The 21125-nt window shown below is 32.3% G+C and overlaps 1 protein-coding gene across 6 annotated transcripts in view; it reads left to right on the top strand.

The window, feature by feature from the left end:
• LOC105471466 (methyltransferase 15, mitochondrial 12S rRNA N4-cytidine) overlaps positions 1 to 21125 on the top strand; it is a 258987-nt gene that overhangs the window by 107706 nt on the left and 130156 nt on the right. For all 6 annotated transcript variants that reach the window (XM_071074945.1, XM_071074942.1, XM_071074944.1 and 3 more), the window contains one exon: positions 804 to 940. In XM_071074945.1, coding sequence (XP_070931046.1) covers positions 804 to 940 — 137 coding nt within the window. The remainder of the gene's footprint in view (positions 1 to 803; positions 941 to 21125) is intronic.

The following is a 21125-nucleotide window of genomic DNA, read 5'->3' as shown; positions in this document are numbered from 1 at the left end:
ATTACTGGCAAATGTTTCACTCTTAAAAGTATTTTGATTTACACAAGAAATGATATGTTACCTTACCAATTAGGCAGGTGGTGATAGTATCTTCTTTTCTTCTTCATTTTCTTTTTAAATGCTAAAGACACTGGAATTTTGCAGCTTTAAGTAACGATCCCAAAGACATAAATACTTCATGTCAAACCTGGAATTTACCCTATGTGTTTTGACTTGAAAAGCTTTTTTTTTCTTCTCAGTTCATATTTGTTATTTTGTTATTACAGATATAATCTGTAAGTTTGTCAGTTTTCAAGATTTTATCTGATTTGTCCTGTGCCTATTTATTATTATGGATGTTTATTCTCTCTATCTATCTGTCTTTTCTCTTCTTGAGTATCATTTTCATAGAAAGCATTAAGAGAAATTGAGATAAAATGAGTCACACTAATTGTAAGCCATCTCCAAATGAGAAACTATTGAAAATGTTATTACCAGCTGGATGCTGGAAAGTATTAAAGAGCTGGGGGCACAACAGTGTGACCAGTTTGACCTTATAGAGAGAAATATAAATTTGTCTTGAATTAGCCAGTCTGTGTCAGAGGTTATTTTACTGATAGTCTGATCAGTTCTTTTAGACTGATCACTCATAATTGAGCCAGATCTCACATATAACAAATTCAACCATAGGCAAAACCATTGTAATTATTTTCCTATTTACTGTCAACTCTGAAAATCATTGTGTGCTTCTAGAAATTGAGATAGTTGTCAAGAATAAGTTTTGTTTATGCTAAGTTGTAATTTTCTTTTTCTGTGTTTGCTAGATTTTTCTAGATATGACATTTGGTTCGGGAGGGCACACAAAAGCCATTCTACAGAAGGAGTCAGATATTGTTTTGTATGCCTTGGACAGAGACCCGACAGCTTATGCATTAGCTGAACATCTTTCAGAGTTGTATCCGTAAGTAATACCGTTGCATATTTATTTGATTTTCGTTCTTAGTTTTACAGAGCTTGGCTTACCACTTTGGAGTTTGTTCTGCTTTGCATGGGCTATATTTTACTCCATTAAATATTTTCTCAATTTTTTTCCCCCAAAATAATTAATGTAAGTGATATTTTTAGTGCCACTTAAAGTAATGCTATTTTTCAGTTATCCTTTCTGAATCCATAAAAAGAAATACAAAAATGTCTTCCACTTACAAGACTGAAAATGTTTTGGAATCCATCCACAAATAATATTTTGACAATAACTCATAGTCAAAAAATAATTTTTAAACATTTTTATGAGTTTATTTCTAAGAATTTAGCAGAGTAAATAAGTATGTGAGAATTCTGTAGAACTCATGGGGACATATACATCAACATAATATACTTGTTTGCTTTGAATTTTCCGAAATTCACAAATAAATCTAGAGTGATCCACCCTTCTATCAGAAAAAGTGATGTATAACTAAAGAACTTTTTAAAAATATAAAATATTACATGAATGAGTGGTAAAACCATCTGCCTTTAAAGAAACATTTTGAATTAGGGAGTAGAGTTTACATGATTTGTTGTTTAAAGCCATCATTTTAAAAGAGAAAAATATCTTGGAGCTAAGATGGGTCTCTCCAAATACATAAAGGACTGTTTTCAGGAATGGGAAATTGTTTTATTCTGTCATTCATCAGAGACTGGAGTCAAGAAAATAGATGGGAATTTGAGAGGTAATTTTGAGTTGATGTGAACTATAGTTCCCATCAAAAGTTGAAGTTTTGACTTGATGTGGACTAGAGTTTTTACTAGTTGTAGCTATTCAACAGCAAAATGGTCTCTTTGGTGAAGTTCCAAAAATATGACCATGGAAAAGTTTAATTAGACACTAAGAATAGAAAGTTTAATCCGTTATCTAGAATAGTATTTACAGTTTCTTTCTGGTCCCAAACTCTTTGCAAATCTAATGAATGTGATTAACTCTCCCCATAAAGCTATATATAAATACACATAAGCTTTTGTTTGCAAGATCACAGAATTTATGGAGTCCCTGAAGCCTACCATTTGACCCCAGATTATTTCATTTCTTCCAAGAATAATATGAAGATGTGGTTTAATTACATGGTACTAATTTTTAATATTTTAAATCTATCTGTCTTCTGCAGTGTAACTTAGATGTACCTTCTTTAATAAGATGTTTTATTAGAGCATTCATATTTGTGAAACATTGTATGAGTTCACTTGGTTATGATGTGAACATGCATGAAGTATAGACCTCTTTTATACAGCAGTCCCTTTGTACTTGTGGAGAAGTGGATACCAAAATCCATGGATGCTCAATTCCCTTATATAAAATGGTGCAGTATTTGCATATAACCTACACACATCCTCCCATATACTTCAAATCATCTCTAAGTTACTTACCTAATACAAAGTAAATACTGTTTAAACAGTTGTTATGCTTTATTGTTTAGGGAATAATGACAAGGAAAAAAGTTTTGTACATGTTCAGTACAGATGCACCTATCTTTTTTTATGATCTGCAGTTAGTTGAATCAATTGATGTGGGATCCACAGATAAAGAGGGCCAGTCATATTTTACTGTCATAGAAAAACTGAATTTTCCTAAGATATTGTTGTTTCTTAAGGCAATGATTCCCAATCCAGTGATTTCAATGGCTCTTATTCCTTTAAACACTCCACTTTCTCAAATGTAGCTTAAAGTTTATAAATTTTACCATGTGTAATTTTTTTTAACCTAACAGGAACTATCAGGCTGTATATTCTTTTTAGTTTATAGATGTGGAAACTATTAGCCAGAGAGATGAAGTGATTTGCTAGAAGGCATAAGTGACTTTATGGGGACAGACCTGGGACATGTATTCTAATCCCTAGCCTCACAATCTCATTTTATTAAATATTACTGCTTTGGCTCAAATCTTGAGACTTTTTTTACTTCATTGACAAAATGATTTCTTTGTCAAACAAAATAAATTAGATAAGAAAAAGGAAGCAGATCAGAGTAAGCCGTGAAGAAGGAATTAATACAGATAAAAGCTAGAATCAAGGAAACTATAAACAAAAAAAAAGAAAAGAAAAAAATTGAAAGGATAAAGAAATCACAAGAGATCAGTCTTTGAAAATAGCAAAATCACTTTTGAGCCTGATTTCTAGAGCTAAAACGTGTGATTAAGATTGAGAAGGAAGACCAACCATAGACACAAGATAAGTTCATCATAAGATAATAAAACTGCAGCTCTCTGGTAACTTGCAAAACCTAGATGAAATGAATGATATCCTAACAAAATATAAATTATTAAAACTTGATTAATAGTTATAAAATTTGAATGTCATCACCATAATAGAAATCAGAAGGTAGCTGAAGTATATAGAAAAAAAACACCCTGACCAAATGGATTTGCAGTTATTTAATTCTTAAAAAAAAAAAAAAAAAGAGAGGAAATAGCAATGCCTTTTACCCTAATCCTGACCATGGTAAATTTGGAAAATTATTTCCGTTAATATTATGAATCTAGCATAATTTTAATACCCATCTTTTTTTTTTATTGGAGACAAGTTTTCACTGTTTTGCCCAGGCTGGAGTGCAGTGATGCCATCATAGCTTACTGCAGCCTCTGCTTCCTGACCCTTCTGCCTCAGCCTCTCAAGTAGCTGAGACTACAGGCATGCACTTGTCTAATTTTTTATTTTTAGTAGAGATGAGGTCTCCCTATGTTGCTCAGGCTGGTCTTAAACTCCTGAGCTCAAGTGATCATCCCACCTCAGCCTCCCAAAGGACTGGGATTATAGGCATGAGCCACCATGCCTGGCCTAATACCAAATCTTGATCGAGATAGTATAAAAAGGAAAAATGTCTAAGTTTGCTGAAGTATAGAAATATAAAAATTGGAAAGGAAATACTAGTATGTCTAATTCACCTTTCATTTAATTAAAATAGTAATACCTATGGCCTAATGAAGTTTATTTCATGAAGATGGAATGTTCCATGTCAGGTAGTTAATCAATGATAGATTGATAAGCATGACAATAATCAACTAGCTATTCTTATTAAAATTTCATTTAAGGAAACTACTTAAATGTAAAATATTCTCAATCAAGGACAAGCAGTATTTTCCTAAAATGTGAAGTACTATAACTATTTAAGACAAAATTAGGATGTAAATAGGATTTAACTTCTATAAATAATATTTCTCAATATTTTTTCAAGATCTGACAAAGTCTAATTAGAATATTCTTCTTATAATGATTTACTGAATAGTTAAAAACCCCAAATACTTATAAAATTAATAAGATGATGTTTAGCTAAAAATTTAAAACTCTATTCAGAATAGAAGAACTCTAGGGACAACAAGAAAGTCAGCCATTTCCTTTCTATTATAAGGGTCACAGCTGATACCCTTATAACAAAGAGAGGTTGACAAGAGAAAAGAATAACAAATTTATTTGATCATAGTTTTACATGGCACAAGGTCCTTCAGAAAGAAGATGCAAAGATATAGCGAGAACTATCCATTTTTTATGTTTAAATTCAATAAAGTATGGAGAGCATGTAGAGCTATGATTGGACAAAAAGGATATATGGTCTAACACTAACTGGCTGAGTTGGGGGAACTCAATAAGGTCTCTCTATGCATCATTCCTTTCTCCTGGGTATGAAGGTAGGACTCCTGTGGAATGAGGGTCTTAATTTCTTTAGGGTCATCTATTCTGTTACACAGAAAGAAGTAGGGGAAGTTAGAGTAGTATTTTAGGCTTTGAAGCTGGCTTTGGAGAAAAAAGGTTCTGGTTTCTATGGGGGAGGTTAGAATAATATTTTGTGCTTTAAATCTGGCTTTGGAGGAAAGGGATTCTGGTTTCTATGACCCACGTTGGGGAAGAGGGATTCTAGTGTGGCTTGTCTCTAAGGAAAATGAGAGACAGGAGGGAAAGAGGTGGTCAGAAGGTAACTTTGCTTCTGAGGCTGCTTCTTAGGCTTTCACTTGGGGCTATTGCTTTCTGAGCCCCAGCAGTACCTAGAAAGGGAAATGGGGAAAAATATTCTATTCACAAAAGCACCTAAAATTATATAAAATATTTAGTAATAAATTTAACAAAAAGCACACTTCCAAGTGGGAAAACTATAATTTTTTGAAGGGCATACAAGAACATTTGAACAAAAGGGAAGACATATTTGAGGTAGAGAGAATTAATATTATAAAAAGAGGATGGAGTGAAGAGGATCATGCCTGCAACCCCACCACTTTGTGAGGCCAAAGCCAGAGGATCTCTTGAGCCCAGGAGTTAAGAGACCAGTCCTGGCAACATAGTGAGACACTGTTTCTTACAGAGAAATGGTGGTGCGCACCTGTAGTCCCAGGTACTCAGGAGGCTGTGGTGGGACTCAGGAGGTTGAGATTGCAGTGGGCCCTAGTCATGCCATTGCACTCCAACCTTGGTGACAGAGCAAGATCCTGTCTCAAGATGGATGGATGGATGCATGAATGCATGGATGGATAGACAGATCAGAAAGAATACAAATAAAAAGAGCTAATACTCCCAAAATTCATATATACATGTATTGTACATGTAAATTACTTTGTTCATTAAATTTGGATGATGTGATCCTTAGTTTATATGGGGCAAAAAGTGACAAGATGTTTTTTTAATTAAAAAGTAAGAGGAAACCTGCCTTACTAGATGTAAGATTACACGATAAAATCACTGTAATGAATCAATACAATATTGATACAAGAATAGGCAAGTGGCTTAGTGGAGGAAATAATCCAAAAATTGATTCTGCTAAATAAAGGCATTTAATTGAAGATAAAAATATTTTAATTCATTGAGAAAATGGTGCATTATTAAAAAATGATGCTGTTACAATGCCTGTCAGATTTGAGGAAAATAAAATTGACCCATATTAAAATTTGGATTCAAGAAAAACTTCTAGATGGTGTAAAAAATTTGTGAAAATTTGAATATACAAGTTCTATGAGAAAATTGGAGAGACTATATACACAATCTAGGAGTGAGAAACTTCTTAAGACTAGAAATCATAAATCTGTAAATATGTTTATGTAATTTTAAAAAACATAAAGCAAGAATAGTTTGTTAATTTCTAACAGCTAATTTGAAAAATAAATGTTAGGAATATAGAAGATAGGAAAAAGATTGGTATCTATTATATAGGATAAGTTCTTACAAAACTAGAGAGCAGACAACAAAACATACAGAAGGGTGATTCATAGAAGATTAAACTGAAAGGATGCTCCAATTCAGTAGCAATAATGAGAGCAATCAAAATAATAATGGTGTAATACACTAAAAAGCATAATTTTGCTAGTGAGGATATGCAGAAAAAGATATTTTCATCTAATTTGGGTGGACATCTTTTAATATAAAGCACATAATCTGCCTAGAATCTATTCCATCTAAGTAAAAGAATATCTAAGGAAACATGTTTTTTTACATTTCCTACAAACTTTATACATACATTGCTTGTGTGTATATAATCATGGAGAACTTGAGAAAGACAGGATTAACAATTGAGGGACATTCAGGGAAAGAGAAAACAATGATTAAGAAAAACCCAGAGATTTTATGATTACATCTCTGCATATTTATGCAAAATAGAAAATTCAGAGTAATGCTATATATATAATTTGTTCATATCCACATATATAGTAGTAAAATAAAGTATGCATGAGAGAGAAAAACACACATTTGTGTTTGGGAGTATTTCCGGGAATAATGGATAGATGGATAGCTGGTTGAAAGGGTAGATAGATAGATTACATATCTTCGTAAAAGTATTTATGTAATTGCAACCTGTAGCAGAGCACACAATGAAACATTTCGTCATTTTAAAGTAAACACCTTTTGAAGAAATATAGTAATTTTTTTCTTTTATTTATTTTGCTATTATTCTAAAAGAGGAGTTAAGTTTCTCTTAAAAAAAATCCCTTGTCCTTTACTGTGTCAAAACTAAGTCAGAAATAGAAACTAACATTTTTACAGAAAACTGAGCAATTCATGGGAAGGCTGAGTTTTAGGCTAATCCATTTTAGCTCTTTCAGAAAAGATGACATGTCAGATCACCTGTTGTTTGAAGACTGAAACTTTTTGCTATTGCCTCTGAAGACTGTATAAGAGGAAACACATTTAAATTGGAGCAGTGAGTTGTTGGTTGACTTTTTAATGTAGTGGAAGATGGATATTGGAAGACAATTTTAAAAACCAAAGTTTTTTATCTTCTGAATTTAGGAATAATACATACTATGTATACTAAGTTTACAGAATATAGATATGTATAAAGAAAATAAAAAGCATTCCATCATTTTACTATAATTTTAAGTGGTTTCTAAAAAGATAATAAGCTGTTATTTTCAACATTTCATAAAAGAAGCTATGTGTACTGGGGTAAATTTATAATAGAAAAATATAAACTCACCCATAATTCTACCACTTTAGGTAATCAGGGTTAGTGATTTTGTGTATTTCATTCCATGTTTCTGGTCGTCAGTATTTCATTATGTATACTCCTTCCTGTTTGAATTTTTTTGGGGCACTTTCACTTTTTGTACTTGTAAAATGTTAGAATATCATGGCAAAGTTTAAAATCCATTTTGATTAATTATATTAAATGCATAACTGCCTTATAAAGAAATGACATCTTTATTCTGTATCGCAATCCAGAAGCCTGATATATCTTTCCACTTAATCTGGTATTTTGTGTTTCTTAGTTAATTTTTTTCTAAATTAAAATTATAAAATACAGGAAAGTACTGAGAAAAAATTTAAAATAATTCATAGAACTAACACCAGTGTAAGCAAGTTGGAATACTTCCTTCTAATTACTTTGGTTATCTATGCATATATGTTCATATATGACACATGTATATATATTTTGCTAAATGGAGTCTACTTATATATTATCAGCACATTCCTCTTTAATTAAATTATTTTAAAACACGATTTTATTGATTGTAGGGTATTTTTATCATATAATTGTAACTTAATTTATTAAAACCCTAATTCTTATATACTCTTATCTATATTCATATAGTTGATGATTTAATAAGCAGCAAATATCCGATGTGTTTTGGGCAAACAAATCTGAGTGTGTTTTCTGTAAAAGGGTAATTATATCAGGATACACCGCTGTTACCTTCTTTTGTATTTTTAATTTTTGTGTTTTATTGAACTTTTATAATTTCTTATGTCCATTATATATATTTGATTTTACCTCTTCACTAGTGATTTAATGACATTCCTTTTATTTTTTTAATTTACTCATCACTGACTTTAGCATTTTTTAAGATAAAAAGTATTTAAATACTTTTTTAAGTATGCTTTTAAAATAATATTTATTGATTAACCACTGTCATGTAAGGTGATAAAGTAATACTCCTTTATTTGTTTTTCTTCTTCTTCTGCTACCCTACTCTTTGGCTCTTTAAATACTATCTTGGGATTTAGATATTAATGTCTACTCTTATGATAACTGTTAGTTAGCATTTACATTTTTGGCTGTATTATCTAAAATAATTCTTTATAGTTAGGCCATTTTAATTTATTTCAATGAGCCTACTAGCTGTTTTATAATACTTTCAGTTCCATTTTTCATTCCTTATGTGGGTTCATGTCTCAGTCAATTGATTACATCTTTAAGTAGTTTTTCTGTAAACATGCAGAAAGGATACATCTGAGCTTTTGTTTACCTGAGAAAACAGTGTTTTTCATGCCTTCTTACATTTGCAATGACTTGATAGAGTATAGAATTTGGGGAATTTTATTGATATCACTTATGTTCTTCTGGTTGTAGTATTGTGGAGAAGTCTGAGGTCAACCCAGTTTTTTTTTTTTTTTTTTTTTTTTTTTCTGTTTCTTGGAAATCTGTTTCTCACTTGTTCTTTTCACCCCCAGGCTGGATGCTTATTAGATACAGTTCTTTGAAAATTTTTGATATTTATAAATAGTACTAAGAAATATTACTGATTGGTCACTTTTAGTTAATTTTCTGTATACTCCATGAACAGTTTTTGTCCTGTGGATCAGGTCTTTCGTCTACAAAGATGACTTTTTGTTTTAGTAACCTCTCTACCCTTATTTCTGTTTTCTGCCCTGTGAGCCTTCATTATTTGTTGGTTAGATATATATTATCTATCCTACATGTGTTTTATTTAATCTCTTAGTGTTTTCAGCTATTTTCACTTTACTGCAGTATTCTGCAAAATCTCTTTGAGATTATTCTCTGGGTTAAGGATTTTATTTTCTGTAGTGTTGTTTATGGTTTTTACTGTCAATATTGTTCAAGTTTTAATTCCGCTAATTAGAAGTTATCTTTGCTTAAAATCTTTTCTTATTTAATTTGTTGACTTTCTCCTTTCTGCCAAATTATTTTTATTTCTTCTTCTGTTATCGTTTCATTTCCATATTTTCTTTGTGAACAGAGTATATACATCAAGGAATAGGTTCCTTCTGGTGCTCTCTTGTGTCTCTGAGGCAATGGGTGTGAGTGGAACATTCTTAACCTTTTTCCTAACTCACTCCACAGCCTTCAATCAGGGTTCAGACTTACATTTGGTAAGAAGAGTTAGGTTTTCTGTATTCTGCCATATCCTTGGGGACTACTTTTAGTGATTTATACTATTTGAACTTCCATTGTTTTTTTTTTTGTTTTCAGAAAAGATTAAACAAACAAATTATATTACTGTGGAGCAAAAAGAGGGAAGCCAGCTAACATAGTAATATAATTAGAGAGTTATAAAACTATTTATTCATATGATATGATATATTCTAAACTACCCACATTATCTAAGTTGTGTAGTCTTATTTTCTAGCACTTGAAGTTTATCATTTTCCTTCTCTTTCTTTTAAGCTGCCATTTTTAATTTTCGGTCATATTTACACAGGAAGCCAGAGCAATGGCAAGTCTAGAAATCAGCATCAGGTTTGCTGCTTGTATTCTTTCTACACCACTACAATGTTATTCAAGAAGCAATTTAGTCACATTGTTTAACAGAGTCAAGACTGAAACCCAGGCATTTTGACCCTAAGGCCAGTTTAAAAATCTTATAAAAGAATACATGATCTTAAACAGCCCTATCAACCTAAAATTTAGACTTTTAGGATTAGATATGAGACACAGTTGTTATTAATCTTACTAACCATGGGAGGTCAGTTCTGTCATACACTGTCAAAAGTGAAAGAATTTTCACAAATATAAACAAGCATGAAAAAAGATATCTTGCAAAAATTAACTAGACCATTTTGAACTATTGATGATGATCTGTTACCTGTTCATTATTTTTGGTAACACAAACATTACTAAAACAGGATATTGTATTTTGCCCCATTTAATATTATTAAATGTAACCTTTGCTCAGGAGATGTTAGCCTTGTAAGCTGAAGCTGTTTGTTTGAGGAGGTAAAACTTGACTCTAGTCTACCAAACATAGTCCCAAGGCTTGAGGAATATATGTTTATTCCATAAACTTGTATTGTACTATCTACTTTTCAGGCAATCTGCTAGTTCTGACGGTTCCAGAGGGATTAAGACCTATAGCTATGCCTTCATAGAGTTTACAATGTAAGCAGAAATTAGATAGAAAACAGATAATTTTACAACTAGTTATTTAATTAAAATTGTGATCATGGCTATGAATGAGTAGATCTAAGGAATATGATATCAGGATCTAATCTAGTTTAGAACTTCTAGGAAGACTTCCAGAGTATGTGAATTCAAGTTAGAACCTGAAAGATCAATGATTGTTAGCTAGGTGAAAGAGGGAGGGATGATCTGGCAAGAGAGAGAATTGAGGTGTTGAAAACAGAATATTCAAAGATCTTTGGCAGAACTGAGAATGGCATATTGAAAGAACTGTAATGTGAATGGATGATAGAAAGGGAGAGGAATGGCCAGAGTGGTAAGTTAGGGCTAGGCTATACAGGACCTTGTTAGGGATTTTAGACTTCATCTTAAGAACAAAGGGAAAGCACCAAAGTTTTTGAAACAGGGAACTGACATGATCATATTTGCATTTTCAAAGGAATAGTCTTTTTGTTTGTGTGAAGAATGGGTAGGAGGAGGGCAAAATTGGGAAGGATTCAGTGAGATCAATTAGAAGGCTAGGAATTGCTGCTGTATCTGAAAACTGAGGATAGTTGGGCCTAGATTTTTGTTTCCTGATCATTCTATTAGAAATTCTACTTTGTCTTAATGATCTCTGGCTTCCTGTTTTAATGGTATTCTAAATAATTAAAACAATTTTTTTTCCAAGATAAAAGTATGTTTTGTGTTTATAAGTGAAACTGAAGTTAATATTATGACACTACATTTTGTGAGACCCTCAAGAATTCCCATTCTTCTGACTTAGCCAGTATAAGGAAGGAGACAAGGAATAAGTTCAGTCTTACCGTGTTCTTAAGTCCAGCGTGTATTTTTATTCTCACAGAAGACTTTCGGTAATTATCTTTTTCTCAGAATCTCCTCCCTTGTGTGTAATCAGTAAGGCTCTTTCATGTCTACCTCAAGGCTTACCCGCTTTAGTATCTGACTGCTCTTTTCCTTCTTTTCCATATAACTCTGGAACCAGACTGCTAAGCTTTTTTTAACTTCAACTCTGCTATTTACTCAGTATAAAACTTTGAATAGGTTACTTAACCACTCTGCTACTCAGTTTTCTCATCTTTAAAAATGGAGATAATAATAGTACATACTTCCTAGAAATAATAGGATTAGGCTTAGAACACTGTCTAGCATATCTTTTTAATGAGTCATGAAATCATTTTGTTGGATCCTGATCAGAGTTTAATGGAATGGAATAAGAATATCATAGAACATCATATGAAGTTAAATTAAGTATTGTTTCTAATGAAAGAATTTTATGTATACATATATACATATACATATGTATTGTAAGTTTCTGTATATATGTGACTGCAGTTAAACTTATTGTTGACTATGAGTCTTGATCAAAATTTTTTGAAAACCACCATGCTATTTGACTATATTCCACATATATTGTTCATGTTGTATATTAAATGTTCATTGAAGAAAAAAACTATGTCTAACATATGTCATATCCCTGCTTGGATATGTTATTTTTTAATTTTTAATTTTTTGCCAAAAACTTTGCAGACTTACAAGGTATCTGAAACTTTATTCCTAGCTGGTTCCTCCCTCTTTGAACTCATCTGGATCTGGCTTATTTCAAATATCCATCCCCACAGGTGAGAAAGTAGTTTAGATTTTAGAATCAAACAGTCTTGATTTAGAGTCTTAGTTCTGCCTCTTTCTAGCTATTAGATTTTTAGATCAATGACTTAATCTTTCTAAGTCTGTATTTTTATACCTTTAAAATGAGGTACTATTAATACCTACCTTATGGGATGTTATGAAGATTGAATAAGTTTATGCAATTAGATTGTATATCATAAAATTGTTTAATAAATATTAGCTATAGTTGCTTTGTTAGAATTATGTAGGATAATACATAGTTATATTAATTATTATTGTCATTATGCTAAGATTTTGGAAAGTTTCACTGGCATACACCAAGATGATGATTGGCAATTATTTCCTGTCTTTACCTGCTTGGTTCCTTAATATGCACAGATAGAATTGTTTTAAGATTTGAGGCTTGGGACACCATTCAACTTCTCTCACCTTGCAAAGTGCTGTGGCATCTGCCTTTTGTTATAGACTTTTTTCCCTTGTCAGTGTAAATACTGAAGGCTATATCTGTGCAGTGGTCTGAATATTGGTGTCTCCCCCAGATTCCTGTGTTGAAACCTAATAGTATTAAGAAGTGAGGTCTTTGGGGAAGTGATTAAGTTATGAGTGTTCTACCCTCACGAATGGAATTAATGCTCTTATAAAAGATTGCAGGGAGCTGCTTTGTCCTTCTGCCATGTGAGGACACATCTTATCTGCTCCCTTTTAAGCAGAACACATGCCCTCACCAGACACTGAATCTGCTGGCATTTTGATCTTGAACTTCCCAACCTCTAGAACTATGAGAAATAAATTTCTGTTTCAATAAATTACCCAGTCTAAGATGTTTTGTTATAGCACCCTAAATGGACTGAGACAGCCTGTAATAGTTACAGATACTCCTGCACTGAGCTGTATTATTGTCTTCTTTTAACCCCAGACTTACTTTTTATTGATTGTGGTTTTTCCACACTTCTTGGCTTTAGATAAAAATAACTAATATCATACAAATGTCATCAACCAATCAGAAGTTCTTTCTTATCTGTCTTCTATTCTTTGACTCTCTTCTATATTCATATGCTGCTGGATTTCTGAAAGCTACTTTTTTCTCAGTAAAGAAGGTACAAGATTTAATTTTTAGCCATTTCTTGTTCTGAAGCCTGAAAATTCTGCAAGGCTAAATCTTGAGTCACCTTCATTACCTGTACATTTAAATTCATTGTTGACTCTTTAGCTTATTACTGACATGAGGAGACAGAATCTGTAAGTATTTATTTTAAATAAACTCTTTTTTTGTCTTTTGACAAATACAAATTTAACTATAGACCTATATATTATTATTAACACCTCTGCATCCATTCCTAAGTACTGTTATATATTTATTCTTAGAATATTTGGCTTAAAAGTTTGAAAACTGATTCATGAAAGTCAACGTGTATATTTGAAATGCATATGATATTTATATTATGATAACTATGAGAAAATGAATTACCTCTTCACAAACTTGAGATAATCCATTTTTATTGCCTACGTCATTTGAGCATATCCATATGGTACAGGATAAGAATAGCAGCTTGTTCAGTACAAGAATGACTATACCTAGAAAGACTTCATTTTATCTTGGGTAAATAATACATATTTAGAGATATATTTTATTACATATGAGAAAATTTTAGTAGAACCCTTCATGTTTGGGCTTCTGAGTTATTAAAAGAATGAAAACAATAGTTGTATTTTCTCTAAATCATCAACTAATTAAATCAAATGAGTTTGCTATAATTACATGTATAATCCTCCTGTTCTCGACACCCCCATTTTTGCCTGATATTTAAAGTAAAACTGAGACAAACAGCTGCTGGATTGGATTATCTACTTTAGTATTTTATTCCTTTTTTCCTGAGAGAATACAATCCAAATTTAATACACAGTTCAATGTACATTTTAGTGCCTGCTGTGTATGGGGAAATAGACTTGGCGTGGGGAATGCTCAGAAGCTCAAGATAACGCCTCTGTACCACAAGATAGAGCTCATTATCTAATAAAGAGACAAGTAAACCTCTATGAAATCAGATAAGTAAATCTCCTTGCAGGGAAAATACTAAACACACTCTAAATTCAAATTTAAATTATTTGAGGAATATACATTCTTATTTTCTCTGTTAGCATAGTTACTCATTTAATTCAATTCCAGACACTGTTTTGGGGCAGATATTAAGTCATATTCTGGTATTACAGCTGGATAAAAAGGTCAACATAATGCCTTCTTACTTTATCAGGAAAGATAGATAATTAACAAGTATTTATTTAAGATAAGTGTCAGGACCCAAAAACATTAAATACCAAGGCAATATGCTTTAAATAGCATGGAATAACTATGTTATTTAAATAAAATACCATTACAACAAATAATTACAAGAAGGAAGAGTACTCATTATATAGGACACATTATGGACATTTCATCGGACAAATAAAATAATAAGATATCGCTGATTAAGATATCATTGATCAAGTTAAGTTAGCTATTCAATGACTACTTCTATAAAACAGACTTTTTCTCCTATGGTAAAATTCTTACAGTTTTCAATGGTGCACCATTACTTTCATAATAAAGTTAAACTTTTCTACTTACCACAGGAGGCCATTGAGGATATGGCCTTTCTTTTCTTTAGAGTCATCTCTTATAACTTTACAGCAGTCTTCTCATACCCTCCTTGAAATCTAAACTACTTTCATATTAACTCACAATGTTTTGTCATACCTCTCTTCATGTCTATGTGCTGTTCATTTACCTATATCTCACCCCACTTATGTTTCAAGACTTAGCACTATTATCTCTGCAAAATCACCCAGATATTTCCAAATTGATTAAAATTTTTCTCTTCTGTTCCTTGGCACACCCTGTGCTACCTTTATCCAAGCTTTTCATCATTCTCTTGGTTTACTTCCATATATTATATGCTCCTTGAAGTGTTGCTATGTCTTAACAGACTTTGCACTTTCAAACTTTGTATAGTCCCTGGCATATAGTACATGCCCAATATCATATGGATGGATGGTTAGATGAATAAATGAATGGATGATTTTTTTCATTTTCTATATCAAATGTATAAAATAGAAATTAGATATAATGGGCTGAGTTTATCTTAATTTGCATTTTACAATGTAAATAGAACCTTTAAAAATATCCACACTACTCTTTAAAATATGTTATAAGTCTAGATCTAAGTTCTAGAGAGAATTGTGGAGTAAACTGTAGATTTACTTCCTCAGTAAATATTTATATAGAAATGTTAAGTGATAAACCCTGATTAGATATACCATATCATATCTTCCAATGAGCTCAAATCCTTACTACTAGCTTTTACTATGGAGAAACTAGTTTTCAGTACTATTTCCACTTGCAGTCCTGTGCCAAGGGAATCTGTATGGGAATTATGTATATTATCACTAGAAAAAAGATGCTTGGATACTCTATATTATAAATAAACTTTATTTTTGAATAATGCTAGTCTCTGTTCACTGAATCTAAAAAATTCATATTTGTCATGCAGACTCCTATATATAACATAAAATTAATCATTTCTTTGAAAGAAAAAAGGTATACTATAGAATATTTAGTTATGATGTAATAATTAAAGATATTAGGATTCATGGAATAATTTTAAAAGTATTTTTTATATGAACACTTTTATTTATTTTGTATCTTATAGCAGTTTTCATATCAGCAAGTATATTAAAAGGAACATATTGTGTGCAATGTGTAGACTCAGTGTAGGATTGTCTACGCTAAAATTTTGCAATGATATTGGTTAATTGCTAGATTTCAGGCACCTTTCTAACATCCTTTTTAGTGAGTGTGAAAGGGTTTATTTGTAAGAGATATTGCTACTGGCAGAATTTTATCTTTTTCTCCTGGAATCTCAACAGCTACTCCCATGTTATAGGCATCCCCAGAAAGCTCGTCAAAGGATTTCCACCCACACTCTGAATATCTAACAGAGCTTGACCCATTTTTTTTTCTCTTATTAATATAGCAGCATACACATCACGAAGAAAAATAGAGTAAGAGTTAGTCTAAGCCTGGAATTTCAAAAAGTTATCTACCTGTATGCAAGGAATTGAAGTGGACAACAAAATTTGCCTTTTTTTTTTAATTAAAATTATGTGTTAGCAATCTAATCACATTAAGGAATCACATCTAATTTCATGAATATAGTTTTATTTTTAGTGGCTTAAAATGTACATTTGTGTTCTTAAATGCAGTGAATATAAATGCCAAAAATGGAGTGCACTATAAATCAGGAGTTCTTTGTACTCAATTTTTAGGACACAATGTACTGCTTAATAACATAGATAATAATTAAAAGAAGACTAAAACTTTGTATAGTAATACTAGTAGAATCCTTTGGAAGTAATCAGGATAGTTATGAGACAGAATAGGAAAATATAGGTTTAAAGTAATTTTGCTTGTATAAATGATTACATTTCTTTGTTTGTGTAAACCATTAGCTTTTTTTGCTTTCCTTGTGAGGAAAACCAAGTACTCATGTATAGACTGTGGCTAATTTTTTTTTAACTTAAAGGATAAAAGTCTTTCTGGAATACAACACTACATTGTTTTCCCTCTTAAGTCTCTATTGTAGGGCAAGTTACTCCAAGCCTCAGTCACCTCATCTTCCTTATGGTGAGTGAGGTATAAGTGATAAAATAATAATTATTTGAATAAATGCTGATTATTGTTACCATAACAGTTGTTTCTCCTGCTTTTATTAATTTGGAATCGGTCACTTAGCTATCATCCAAGTACAAATACATGAGTGGTGAGGAATACTTCTACTTTGTAGTTATGCCATCAGTTGTCTATATTCACTTTTTTGAATTCTTCTCCCTCCATTCTTTCTTAGACTCTCCCAGGTAAGGCCTTCAACTGCCCCACCCCACAGCTCTACCAAAACTCCTCTTGTCAAAGACTCCAGTGACATTCGCAATGCCAAATTCAGTGGTTAGGTCTCATTTCTGAACTTAGATAAACACATAAGCCATCAGCATCATGTGCCATAGTTGACTACTTCCTATTCCTTCAAATGATTTTATTTGGATTTTTTTTTTCCTGTCTCTACTGTTCCTTCTCAAGCTCTTCACGTGTGCCTGCTCCTTTCCCCCTAATATTTGTTGTTCTTCAGGGCTCATTCTACAGGCCTCTTTTCTATTTACACTCGTTCCCTCAGTAATCTTGCCTAGTTTCAGAGCTTTAAAAACTATCTACACATTGATGATTCCAGATTTTTATCTTCAGTCTTTTCCATCCAGCTGCTTAGTTGGCATTTCCACTTAGCTGGCTAATAGAAATCTCAGATGTAACATGTTTAAACAAAACTTTTGATCTTTTCCTCAAAACATGCTTTGCCCTGATTCTAACCCATCTGTAAGGGCAATTCTGTTTTTCTATGTGCAAAATAAAATTCTTTTAATAATAAAAAGGAATACTCATCCTTTTTATATGCCAGTACAATTCTGTTGGAAATCCCATTAACTCTACCTTCAAGGTGTATATGAAATCTGACCCTTCGTATCACCTTAGCATTACCACCCTGGTCCAGGCTACCATCATCTCCTAATTGGAGTTTTGTCTTTTGACTTGTCTTCCAGCTTCTGCCATTAAAATACTTCTATAGTCTATTCTCAGCCCCAGGACAAGTTATCCTTTTTAAAAGCAAATTAGATCATGTTTTTCCTCTGCTATGTTGACCGCTGTTTTTTTACCCTGTTTTTTTACTCTGTTTTTGTACTCCTAGCATGTTTACACTTCAAAGCCATTTCCTCTTCCCAGATGTTCTGTGGCACATTCCTTTATTTCTTTCAAGTCTCTTCTCAAATGTCTTCTGTATACTTCTAAGTCTCTTCTGTATACTTTATATAGAAAGTATCAAACTTAGAAGTCAACTCTAGTATTTTGTAATTTGTTACCTTTGCTTTATATTTTGTTCTACAGCATTATCACCCTTTGACATAGTACATATTTATTATAAATAATAATTACTAGTTTATTGTTTATTTACCCGAACTAGAATATAACTACCATGACAGTAGGAATATTTTTCCCTTACTGATATAGATCTAATACCTATAACAGTTGCTGGCCGTAATAGGGTATCAATAAATATTTGTTGAAGAAGTAAAGGGATCAATCAAGCAACAAACATAGCAAGTAAAATAGAAGAGATGCCCACGATCTATTGCATTATAAATGATGCAGTTGCAAATATTCTTTAAATAAAGCTGCCCTGTAATACTTGACTTTTCATGAGCTGCTTCAGTTTCATTAAAACTAAGTAAATTCATATAACACATTGATTCGTTCATTCAACTGTTAAGTATCATGTAAAGATCAGCTATACTTTGTTCGTAAGTATTTGTTAAACGAGAAGAATGTACTTTAAGTAAAACAGTTATATAATCTACAAAGATTTCTGAATAATCAAGGATTTTAATATAGGTGTCTTTTATATGGATTAGACTATGAAACTATAGTTGTAGAAATAACAATAGCTAACAAGATTTCATCAAAACTTAATCTCTAATGTGCATTCACATTCATTTATTTCATTTGATCATCATATTGTGTAGAATATTAGGATTAAATGTAGGATTAGGATTTCTATACCAGTTTTTGAGGTGAAGTAACAGAGATCCAGTCATACAGCAAATAGCTTGTTCTACTAGGATTAAAATCTTAAATTTATGCCTGAGAGCTTAGTGCTTGTTCCTTTAAAATACGCCTAAACTTTTAAATGATTGATCTGCATTGATGTATTGGCAATCTTTTAATTTGTCCTAGGTTTCCCAACATTTAACTTGACTCAGTCTTAACCAATTTTTTATCAGATGTTAAGAAAATTTAAAAAGATGGGAAACATAGATGATAGAGGAAAGGCAAAGGGGATAGCCAAGTTTTTTGAATAGCGAAATATGGATAAAAAAATTGAATAAGGGATAACCCTTTTAATTGTCTGATGTGTTTCAAACTTTTTTTTAAAAGCCAAGTGGACTTATTTAAGAAGATTTGATTGTCAGAAAATAAAAGCTGTATTTTTAAAGAGCTTATGTATTTCTGAAAATAATGATATACTCAGTATTTTCTTGAAATACTGTTTTATTCTAGGAAAAAGGTCATTTGCTCATTTATTTAGCATATATTTATTGAACATCTACAATGTGCCAGGCACTTTTCTCAGTGCTTGGGATAAATCAGTGAATAAACCAAAGAACCTGCCACCATGGGAGTTAACTTCTAGCAGGGCCGATCTTGTAATAAGCAGAATAGGTGAGTTGTCTAGTATGTAACAAAGTGATACTTACTATGAAAAACAACCAGAGGACCGGGCGTGGTTGCTCATGACTGTAATCCCAGCACTTTGGGAGGCCGAGGCAGGCGGATGGCGACGTCAGGAGATCGAGACTATCCTGGCTAACACGGTGAAACCCCGTCTCTACTAAAAATACAAAAATTAGCAGGGTATGGTGGCGGGCGCCTGTAGCCCCAGCTACTTGAGAGGCTGAGGCCGGAGAATGGCGTGAACCCGGGAGGCGGAGCTTGCAGTGGGCCAAGATTGCACCACTGCGCGCCAGCCTGGGCGACAGGCGAGAGAGTCAGATTCGGTCTCAAAAGAACAAAAAAAGAAAAAAACGAAAAAACGAGGAAAAAAAAAAAAAAAAGAAAAACAACCAGAGAAGAGCAAAGGGGATTGGGAACATGAGGATTGTAGATAAAGCTTGTTACAGTTTTCCAAGGGTAAATGGGGTCTCAAGAATAAGACGTATTGGCAAAGACTTGGAAGAGGTGAGGAGTTAGAATGGGATGAATCTGAGAAGATAGCATTCAGGAAGAGGAAAAGCTAGAGCAAGGTAAAGTCCTGAAAGTTATACCACGTGTGCCTGGTGTTTTCAAGGAAAAGCAAAGATGCCCATATGGGGAGCACATAATGAACAAGAAGAGTAGTAAGAGAAAGAGATGATGGCAGAAGACTAATGGGGAGTAGGGGAGGGTGGTAGTGCTCAGATGACAGATCATGCAAAAGCTTTTTAGGCCATTGAATGAACATTGGCTTTTATTCTAAGTGAAATGGGAAATCATTGCAGAGTTTTGAGTGAGTGACATTGTCTGACATGTTTTAAAAGCATTATTCTGACTGCTATGTTGAGTACACTCTCAAGGAGCCTAGGGCAAAAGCAGGGAAGCTAGAAACAGGGGTCCATTAAAATAGAAACAGGGGTCCATTAAAATATAAATAAAAGTCTCTGTTTAAGATTATAATATTGACTAAAATTTTGAGAATGTCAGAATCAGGTATTTAGTATTCGTATAGAAGAACTGTACATATGTTTGCATGTTATTAGCATATACTTATTTGTCAATCATTAAGTATTTATTCATGTTAAAATTCTTCTGTTACTATATTTAGGTTTATTGATTTCCTCTCATGCTCCATCTCTACTCTGGAATATAAGCTCAAAGATAGAAATGATGTCTTATTTTCCAGTGTATTCTCAGTGCTCAAAGTTTGTTTCTTGAATTAAATTAAAAAAGCCTGAATGCATGGTTAGTATGCAAAAATTATTGAGAGTGAACTAAAGGGCAAATTCTAAATAGTAAACTTCAGTCAATGATAATTTAGAGAACATCATTCCTAGAATATAAAAATGCTCATTTTTCTAAAAGTAAGAAAATGATTGCATCCAATTATAAAGTCATATGGTAGTTTCCTTTATTCTGAGTTTACTATATTATTGCTTTTCACTTTCATCAGTGTCTTTCCTTTGTTTTATGGACACAGCTCTAGTTTTTCCTTACTTGGGTTTCTATATCTATTTTAATTTTAAATGATAACAACAGTTTGAAGAATTAGGAAAGATGACCTTAAAGCCTATGGATCTGACTAGTGATTTTCAAAGC

The sequence above is a fragment of the Macaca nemestrina genome, chromosome 12 (assembly GCF_043159975.1).
Source record: "Macaca nemestrina isolate mMacNem1 chromosome 12, mMacNem.hap1, whole genome shotgun sequence".
NCBI lineage: Eukaryota > Metazoa > Chordata > Mammalia > Primates > Cercopithecidae > Macaca > Macaca nemestrina.
Note: the sequence above shows the minus strand (reverse complement) of the source record. Positions and strands in the feature narration are given on the sequence as shown.